This window comes from Bidens hawaiensis, unplaced genomic scaffold (assembly GCF_021521415.1).
Source record: "Bidens hawaiensis isolate Kalapana, Puna unplaced genomic scaffold, B.hawaiensis_p1.1 tig00006556_1, whole genome shotgun sequence".
In the NCBI taxonomy this organism is placed as follows: Eukaryota; Viridiplantae; Streptophyta; class Magnoliopsida; order Asterales; family Asteraceae; genus Bidens; species Bidens hawaiensis.
Window position 1 is genome coordinate 804,414 of NW_027491443.1, and position 10,049 is coordinate 814,462.

Sequence of the window (10,049 nt, forward strand, 5' to 3'; positions counted from 1 at the left end):
TTATAAAAATTTTAAAAATAAACAGATAACTCTACTTATAAATATGGATGTGAAAAAGGAGATTAAAATGTATTATGCATGTCAATTATTATACGTACGATATTAAGGGATTGATAGTAGTGTGATTGTGGAAAGAGAGTGTGTGTGAGAATTTTTAGGATCTTTCAAAACTAATGTTTTTTTTATCTACCTGGTTTGCCTTTATCTTATTAATTAATCTCCTTTAATATTCATTTATTTACCTACATGTCATTGTGTATATCAACCATTGATCTATTAGATCAGTGGTCCAAATTGATTATTTTGGTTTTCTAGAAAACTATGATTCTCATTTGAATCACCCCTATATATATATGTTACATGTACGTAAAAAAATTACACTATTTTTTTACATACCAAACTGACTTTTTACATATGTATAACTAACATTTACACTAGTGTAATTATCAAACATCTTTATTCTTTCTTCTCATTTATTTTTTAATCAGATTTTATCTCATACACATACTATATAGTCATTTAAATGATTATGTGATCCGTATTAATAAGCGAATATGATATTTCTTAGCCAAAAAACTCCCCCAACCATCATCTTAATAAGCGGAAACACCATCTAAGTCACATAGGTTACAAAAAATGTTGGCTACAATATTTAATGGTTTGCATTCAAAAAATAAATATGGCTAAATTTCCTACACAAACCATGATGAAACCTAAAAAAAATAAAATAAAAAAAAGACAGGCTCGCACACAAAATACTCACATAAAACAAGACAATAGATGATACATATGATGTCTCTCAACGCATGCTACCCTCGCTCAACACATCAATCATGTCGTATATCTTATTATCTGCTTTTGATTGGATCTGCATTTCAATCACAAGATTGGATAATATGAACTTCTCCCCAATATAAAAAGTCATGAATAGTGGTTGGGTGTGCTTTCGGTGTTCGCATGTTTGGCAAATTCGGATTATTCAAAGAATATAAAAAGACCGAAGGGGACCATAATGTGGAGAGAGAGATGGGATTTATAACCTTTTTACCCTTGATTGTTAGTTTTCTTGCAAAATTGTATAGATGTTACACGAAAATTATGGGTCGAATAGCAGCTATCTACAACTTTAAAAAACAACAAACCAAACTGACCGGGTCGAGCAGGTTGGCCAGTTTTAGCGGTTTGGCGATTTAATTGTTCGGTTTTGACCATTTGAACTAAGTTTCTTTTAAAAATCGTTAGCTTGTATTCATATTTTTCAAATAGAATTAAATTCATGATAAATCATAGATATATTACATATATCCATAACTCTAAATCAAAAATGAGGCTCCAAGTTCCAAACCATAAGGCCAACCATTAAACCATCAACCAACCAAAACCGAACCGTATAAATTTCAATCCAGGTATCGAGCCAAACCAGCTAGAGTATGCACTAAATCGAAACAACCGAACCCAACCCAAAACCAACGTTTTGGTTTCAATTTGTTCCAAAAACTGAATTTCAGGTTCGATTTTACATGTACTGAAAGAAGTAACCCGAAACATTAAAAACGAACTGAGCCATGTAAGAACCGACAAAAACCATCTTTTGTTATTAAACTAATGAATTACAACTTTATTTTTGAAAGTTTAAGTAATTTACAAAGAAAAAAAACACTAATAAATTGTGTAGCCTGAAAACTTTATATTCAAATGTTTAATAATCATTCAGTAATTAACAAAACTTTTAAGCTGGACGTTTTAATCCCATTCATTATATTTTGCCATTCTTCAGCCCAAAAATTTCAAGCCCAAATGGCAAAACCATAAAATGAACCCATTTTGGGAACCGAAACCAAACGGTTTCAAATACCCAAAAAATAAAGTTTCGGTTTTAAGTTCAGTTCAAGCCCCAAACCAGCTGCTTTGGTTTGGGCGGTTTATAAGCACCCGCAATCCAAACTTCATAGATTAATAATTAAACAACAGCACCTTCTTAGCGAGAAAAAGTGCAGCATCAATGGCCCCTTCCGCATATATTGATCTCCCACAAACGTTATGCTGAAACTCAAATGAAACTCTAGAAAAAAAAAACATAGCATTAAAATGCACATACAAACGATTCAAGACCTAACAACAAAAGTCAAAAGCTTACGTTCCATCAGGAGATGTGAGGTGATACATATGGAACGCGTGTCCGTTAATATGCTCCTCTGGAACACCAACCATTTCAATTTGTTGTCTTGGATCGCGTATTAATTGCATCTAATACAAAGACATGAAGTTAATATAAATTACAAACTCGGAAAATATCATACATACCCATGCAAAACTAAATATCACATATATATGCCCAACTAAAAATATCAAATATACCTAATTCATTAAAAACAATTTAATGAAAGACCATTTTATGATTTTACCCTTAATTTTCAAAAGAATTTAAAATTTCATATACGACTATCTTTAATTTCAGAATTTTGTATTTACTCACTTTTTAGCGAATACCTGGTTAGATTGCACAGAGTTCGACTATCTGATTCAAGTTAGACTGTTTATCGTTTGATTATCAAATTCAAACATACAGATTCGATTGTTCGATTATCTGCTGTCGAGAGAACAAAAGAGGTGAGACGATAGTTTCGTTCGTTTGCTTATTGTCGATGTCGATCAAAATCCAAATAAATAATATTGAATGGCCATTAAATAAAATCAATTAAAGTTAGGTATATATAAAATTTTCAAGTTTGTAAGGGTATAAATGAAATCAATCCTTCTAAAATACCTGATCTAAGTTAAAGTTGACTCCAAGTTTCTGAAAACATGAAATAACAGCTTTTGCAGTTCCAGATGTGTCCAATTTGGTAGCTTGATGAGATTCCATGACCTGTAAATTAAACCAAGTAAGAAACTTTTGAATGAAGTTATCAAGACAAATTATATGATATTGTATCATTGACACGAATGGAGCATGTTCATGTTCCTTCGCATAACTTTAACCGAATAAACGAGCGAACACGAACAATTAGACAAATGGTTTTTCTTGTTTGTGTTCGTTCGTTATGAAAATGAGTGTGTTCTTGTTTTTTAGTTAACAGTATAAATGAACGGTTCATGAATGTAAAAGAACGAACGTTCTGAGCATAAAGTGAATGTGATGACAATGTGTCGGGCCTAAAAAGTTATAAAAATGAGACTAATAGTAATGGATCTAAAAATATTAAAGAAAACATTTAACAAACGTAAAGAAAAAAACTTAAACTGACGAACATAAATGAACATAAAGGAATGAATATAAATAAATTCAAATGAATGAACATAAACAAAAGAACTTAAAACAAACTTAGGACGCGTTCGTTTCACAAAATTCGTGGAAATTCAAAGGAATTGGAATAAAAATCCCATGACATGGCGTGTTTGTTTCGTTGGAATTGGAATCTTAATTCTATTTTGGTGTGTTCGATTGTCAAGGAATTGGAATTGGAATTCAATTCCTACAAATTCCTTTAAACAAAGGGATTCTAAATCCTTCCAAAATGTAAAGTATTTCAAGTGAATTCATTGTAATCTTTTCTCGAGTTTTTTTTTTAACGAGAACAACGAATAAAACATTTTAGTTTTTTTACTTTTTTTGTTTTCGATTTATATTTTGAGTTGTGAATTTTTTATTATTATTTTTTAATATCTTTTTGAGGGGTTTTTATCTTAATAGAAAACCCCCTTAAAAAATTCAAAAAAAATAACTAAAAAAATAAAAATTATATATATAACGCAAAATATAAATATCAATCAATCAATCATACCCAGTAAAATCCCACCGACAGCAGAGCTATAGGTAGGGTCTGGGGAGGGTGGGATGTAGGCACACCGTACCTCTATCCAAAGGAATAAAGAGGTGGCTTCCAGAGAGACCCTCGGCTCTAAGAACATGTGTATGAAGCAAAAAAGGAAATCAAAGTTTAACAGTTATATAAAAAACTACTACTAATTATAATAATATTAATAAAAAGGTCACAGTTTAACCGCAATATAAAAGCTAATAATAATAATAATAAAGTATGTAAGGGAAATACCATTATGGTATGTGACCTAAATAAGTTAAGTCTAAGCCCTAAGGTATTCAATTCTCTCTAAAAATCCTTAACTTTAATTCTACTTCTCCACGAATTCCTATCCTCAACCATGTCCTCAGAGAGGTTTAGGTCTATCAAATCATGCCTAATCCTCTCATCCCAAGTCAATTTCGGTCGTCCTCTACCCCTCCTCCCCTCTATAGTAATGTTTTCTACGGATCTAACAGGATTCGTCGTCTGTCTTCTCTTTACATGTCCAAACCATCTCAATCTCCACTCTCTTATCTTGTCTGCTATGTTCGCCACCCCTAATCTCTCGCGAAGCACAACGTTTCTTATTCTGTCTAGCCTTGTGTGCCCACACATCCAACGTAGCATTCTCATTTCTGCTACCTCCATCTTCCGCACTTGTGCCTTCTTGAGGCCCAACAATCTGTTCCATATAGCATTGCAGGTCTAACTGCCACCCTATAGAATTTTCCCTTCAGATTAGTCGGGAAACTCTTGTCGCATAATATACCTGTGGCTGCTTTCCATCTACACCATCCTACCTGAACTCGGTGGGTCACATCACTGTCTAATTCCCCATCGCTCTGTACAAATGATCCTAAATACTTGAACTTCGTTACCTGCGGGACCACCTGCCCTTCAATTGTGATGTGTGCGTCTTCACTGTCGTTTATCTCACCAAAATCACAGTGTAGGTACTCCGTCTTAGATCGGCTAATCTTTAAACCTTTTGTCTCTAAGGTTGTTCGCCACTCCTCAAGCCTCATGTTTAGATCTTGTTTTTTCTCAGCAAGTAACACAATATCGTCTGCGAACATCATGCACCACGGGAGAGTCCCCTGAATCGACTTTGACAACTCATCCAAGACTACTGCAAAAAGAAACGGGCTCAACGCTGACCCCTGGTGAAGACCTACCTCTACAGGAAAGAAATCAGTATCCCCCACTGGCGCACGGACACTTGTTTCACTCCTGGTATACATATCCATAATTATCTCTATGTATTTCCTGGGCACTCTTCTACCCTCCAAGCACTCCCAGAGCACCTGTCGTGGCACACTGTCGTAGGCCTTTTCTAGGTCAATAAACACCATATGTAGATCACGCTTCTTCTCCCTATACTTTTCCATTAATCTTCTTATAAGGTGTATTGCCTCTGTGGTGGAACGCCCCGGCATGAAGCCAAATTGGTTGACCGTAACCTGAGTTTCTCGTCTAAGTCTAACCTCAATCACTCTTTCCCATAGCTTCATAGTATGACTTAGTAGTTTGATTCCTCGGTAGTTACCACAACATTGGGCGTCTCCTTTGTTCTTATAGATAGGAACTACAACGCTGCTCCTCCACTGGTCTGGCATCTTACCTGATTTGAGAATACTATTGAACAGAGTAGTTAACCACATGACTCCTTCCTCCCCCAGACACTTCCACACCTCGATGGGTATGTTGTCTGGGCCAACCGCCTTAGACCTTCCCATCCTCCTAAGTGCGTCCTTCACCTCTTCTCGTGTGATCCGTCGGCAGTAGCAGTTATTCAATTGTTGTCGATGAAAGTTTGTGTTGTCATGTTCTTCTTGGTAAGCTCTCCCATTGTTAAAAAGATTGTGGAAGTAGGTTTGCCATCTTAGCTTGATGTCCTGCTCCTTGACCAGTACATGCCCATCTGTATCCTTTATGAACTTCACCGGTCCTAGATCTTGCCTTCTACGCTCCCTGGCTTTGGCAATCTTAAACATAGCATGTTCCCCCTCTTTTGTTTCTAGACTTTCATACATCCGTTTAAAGGCCGCCTTCTTTGCTTCCGCCACTGCCTTCTTTGCCTCTATCTTGGCCGTTTTGTAGTTGTCCCTCAAATCCACTCGCTCCTCCTCATTCGTGCACCTCATTAGCTCCCTAAAACATCCTTGTTTGTCCCTTATCTTGTCTTGCACTGCGTCATTCCACCACCAAGACTCCTTATGCCCACTTGACTTTCCTGTTGTGACCCCGAGAGTCTCCTTTGCTACTTGGATGATCTTTGTCTCCATAGCTTCCCATATATGAGTTGAGTCCCCATTTAGTCGAGCCCGCGTATGCAGTATGAGTTTATCCTTAAACAGAAGGAGATTTTCGTCCTTCAAATTTCCCGATCGAATTCTCGGTGTACCTTTCTTCTCTCGAACAGTCAGCTTATTTCTGAAGGCTATATCAGTCACTAGTAGTCGATGTTGAGTCACAACTGCCTCCCCAGGTATGACTTTGCAGTCCTTCCACCAACGTCGGTCTCCTCGCCTCATCAAAAGGTAGTCAATTTGCGTGTCGCGTCCGCCACTGCTAAAAGTGATTAAATGAGAATCTCGTTTCCTAAAAAAAGAATTTATAATACCTAGGTCATGTGCCACCGCAAACTCTAGAAGATCTGTTCCGGTCTCATTCCTATCACCAAAACCGAAACCCCCATGTACGGCTTGAAAACCATCGTTAGCCTTACCAATGTGTCCATTAAAATCACCTCCTATGCAAATCCTCTCCCCCCTAATATAAAACAAAAAATCTAAAAAAACTAAAATATTTCCGTCATTATCCTCGTTAAAAAAACCCGATTCTAATTCATTTGTCAAACGAACACAACAAGAATGGAATTGGATTTCAATTCCTTCAAATTCCAATTCCTATTGAAATGTTCAGATTCCAAATCCAATTCCAAATCCTATGCAAATTCCAGTTCCATTCCATTCTGTGAAACGAGCACGCCCTTAAACTAAAGAATATGAATGAACATAAACAGATTTAAAAGAGTGAACATAAATGAACGAACGAGACATGTGCTTAACCAAATGAATAAACTTGTTTGTTCATGTTCGTTCGTTCTTCATTCATTAAATAAAAGAACATAACTGAACTTCCCACCCAACAGTTCACTAATCCTCCAGCTCATTTACGGTCCTAAACTTGCTTTAAAAAAACATGTGGCGCTCCTATACGTTTTGATCACAAAAGGTGAACGCGCATAACATATGTGAGACGTTCCTTATTAGAAAAAAGCACTAAAATTAATTTATAGATTATATTTTAACTTGTTAACTTTAAACACTAAAATATAAGATATTCAGACAAGACAAGGTACCTGTAGTGTGTATCCAGAGAATGCTCCAGGAAACTGTTTGGACATAATATCCATGGCTGCCAGAAACGCGACAACCTTAACAAAACAAACGATATGTGACATAAATATCCTGTGAAAATAAAGCAACAAATATTTTCAACAAACAATAATTAAAACATTGTTAACCTGTTTCCCCATTTGAGGGGAGATCACAGCATAAAGTTTCGCGTCTTCGACAGTTTTATACAAAAGATCCCTATCTCCACCGGTGGTCCCCATCACGAAAGGAACTCCACTTTTGCAATATAACTCGGCATTATCTGGAGAAATAATAATTGCAAAAGCAATAAGCTAATATGCTAATATATATCATATCAGCTCGCTTAAAGCTCAAATTGAACCGAGCTTGACTTCAAGCCTAAAATTAGTGCTCATTTAATAAACAGCCCAAGCTTCAAATAGCAAGTTTTTCTAGTCTACTAATATTTATATAAAAGAAAAATATATTAAAGTCCCTGTAGTTTGGCTAAAAAACCCTTCCAAGACTTCTAATTTGACTAACTTAAGCAACTGTAGTTCCATTTTCATTTCAATTAAAACCAGATGTCCAGGCATCTAACACTATTAAATTTTTCTGGTAAATGGAAGAGCTAATAGTTGATTAGTTTCTTGGCTTTTATTACTTTAAACAACTATGTGAATAGTCCCCAAACTATTACACTATTTAGTAAACAACACAAATACTATAGTCCCTATGTGTAAAAGACCAAAATTCGTTTGCATTTAACAAAAAAAATTAGCATTGTTAATATCTAGATTTAATTGAAACATAAATGAAACCAACGTGATTGAAAAAAGTCAAATTAGAACCTTTATACTAAAAGAATTATTATGGCCCAACCTCAAATACTAAATAGTAATTTACCTCTCAATTAATATAATAATGAATATATAGTAAGATACATAATATTACTATATATATATATATTTGGTTATGATAGACATAAACAAATAATTAAAAAAATAAAATACTACATTAATAACCGTATATAAATACAACTATACATTTATATAAATAAAATAGATAAAATAATAAACGAGCCGATCTAGAGCCGAGCTCAAGCTTGATAAAACTACGCACAATCCAACCCAGAGCTTTACACGTTCAAGCTTGGGCTCGGCTCGGCTCGGCTCATTTACACATTTAGATTCCAAGCTGAGCTCACGCTTGATAAATTTCTCACGAGTCGATCCCGAGCTGAGCTCAAGCTTGATAAACTACTCATGAGTCGATCCCGAGCTGAGCTCAGGCTTGAAAAACTACCAACAAGCCAACCTTAAGCTTTACACATACAAGCTTGGGCTCAACTGAGCTCGTTTACACACCTAGATTCTGAGCCGAGCTCAAGCTTGAAAAATTACTTACGAGCTGACCTGAGCTATACACATTCAAGCCTGAGCTCGGCTCAGTTCGTTTACACTTAGATATGAAATATTTGCATCACAATATTGCACGTTTACCGTTAACCGCATTAGGTACTGTGAAGTCAACAACAATCAGATTTGGAAATTCTTCAACAAGAGATGCAAGCGTGTTCTCTCTATCAGAGGGACCGTGCACTTGAATATCTTTCCCTCCCACCGGAACCGTTTTCCTAGCATCAGTTTCAATACCGAACGATGCAGGAACAATATGAAGCCCCGCAGATATTCCCGCTTCAATAACCGCTTGACCCATTTTCCCCATACAACTATTTACCTAAACAAATTCACAAGTAAACAAGAATTATCTTGAAAGAACAATATGATATGATAAAAAAATTAGCAATTGAATGTTGTTTAGGCTTGTTTATGAACCGAACGGAGCATGTCCGTGCCCATTCAATTAGTGTAACAAATGATCGAACACAAACAGTTAAACGAACAGGGTTTTCTTGTTCGTGTCCGTTCATTAACAATATAAACAAAGGTTCACAAACATAAACGAACGAACATAAAGTAACTTGTAATGGGCAAAACAACTTTAAATGAATACATTAACAGACGAACATAAATGAACAACCATAAACAAATAAAAGTAAACGAACGTTGACAAGCATATATAAACGAACGGGACATGTGTTCATGTTCGTTCATTCAGCTTTAACCGAACAAACGATCGAACACGGACAATTAAACGAACGGTGGTGAGCATGTTCGTGTCCGTTTATGTCCTTTCATTAGCATCATAAAAGAACGCTTCACAAACGCAAACAAACAAGCATAAATGAGCTAAAACTAGTTAAAAGTAATGAGAAAAACAGTGTGTTGGCCTAAACATTATTAACTGCACTAATTTGTAATGGGCCAAACGCTTTTAAACGAATACATTAACAAATTTAAAGAAACGATGAACACAAATGAACAAACAAAACATACGTTCATTTAACTAAATGAACAACTGTTTGCTCCAGGTTAGGTTGACTGAGCGTTCGTAAGGTACCATGATCGGAAGAGCAACGGTATTAGGACGGGTCAGATGCTTCTCATCAAGAGGTGTGTTCAGCGTAGCTGCTATCGAAAAGACACGCCTTTGTGTTTTACTAAAACAAGTATACATTGACGGTCTTGTACTTGTTGAAAGATTCGCGGGAACTTTAAGAACGAACGCCATTCGGTTTGTATTTCAAAAGTTCTGTCTACAAAAATAAAATAGGATATATATATATGTGTTAGTTTCAGCAACACCTGAAGTAAATATCTAGTCTAGAGGCGGGTCTACTTAGTAAGTACCGAGTTTCAAAATAATAGAGTAACGTTATATAGAGAAACTAAGGCATGAGACTATTAAACACAGGGTCCCGAGTGTCGAAATAAGACGAAACCGAAAGCAAGCATTGAAACCAAGCTGGTTTTTGGAA

The 10,049-nt window shown here is 35.8% G+C and overlaps 1 protein-coding gene across 1 annotated transcript; it reads right to left on the bottom strand.

The window, feature by feature from the left end:
- Nucleotides 1–718: 718 nt before the first annotated feature.
- On the bottom strand, nt 719–9,802 carry LOC143632983 (4-hydroxy-tetrahydrodipicolinate reductase 2, chloroplastic-like). The gene is made up of 8 exons (XM_077101375.1): nt 9,632–9,802; nt 8,671–8,908; nt 7,336–7,469; nt 7,171–7,245; nt 2,768–2,869; nt 2,138–2,247; nt 1,975–2,062; nt 719–868 (listed from the first exon to the last, which is right to left on the bottom strand). The coding sequence occupies exons 1-8, from the start codon at nt 9,800–9,802 to the stop codon at nt 800–802; spliced, it is 987 nt and encodes a 328-aa protein (XP_076957490.1). The 3' UTR covers nt 719–799.
- Between the last annotated feature and the right edge of the window lie 247 nt (nt 9,803–10,049).

Bases quoted from the DNA above. Each gene is read 5' to 3' on its own strand.
- LOC143632983 (XM_077101375.1), bottom strand. From the start codon at position 9,802: ATGGCGTTCGTTCTTAAAGTTCCCGCGAATCTTTCAACAAGTACAAGA. The intron at 2,063-2,137 runs GTAAGCTTTTGA...TTTTTTTTCTAG, and splicing joins CTCACATCTCCTGATGGAAC to AGTTTCATTTGAGTTTCAGC. The intron at 869-1,974 runs GTGCTGTTGTTT...ATTGAAATGCAG, and splicing joins CACTTTTTCTCGCTAAGAAG to ATCCAATCAAAAGCAGATAA.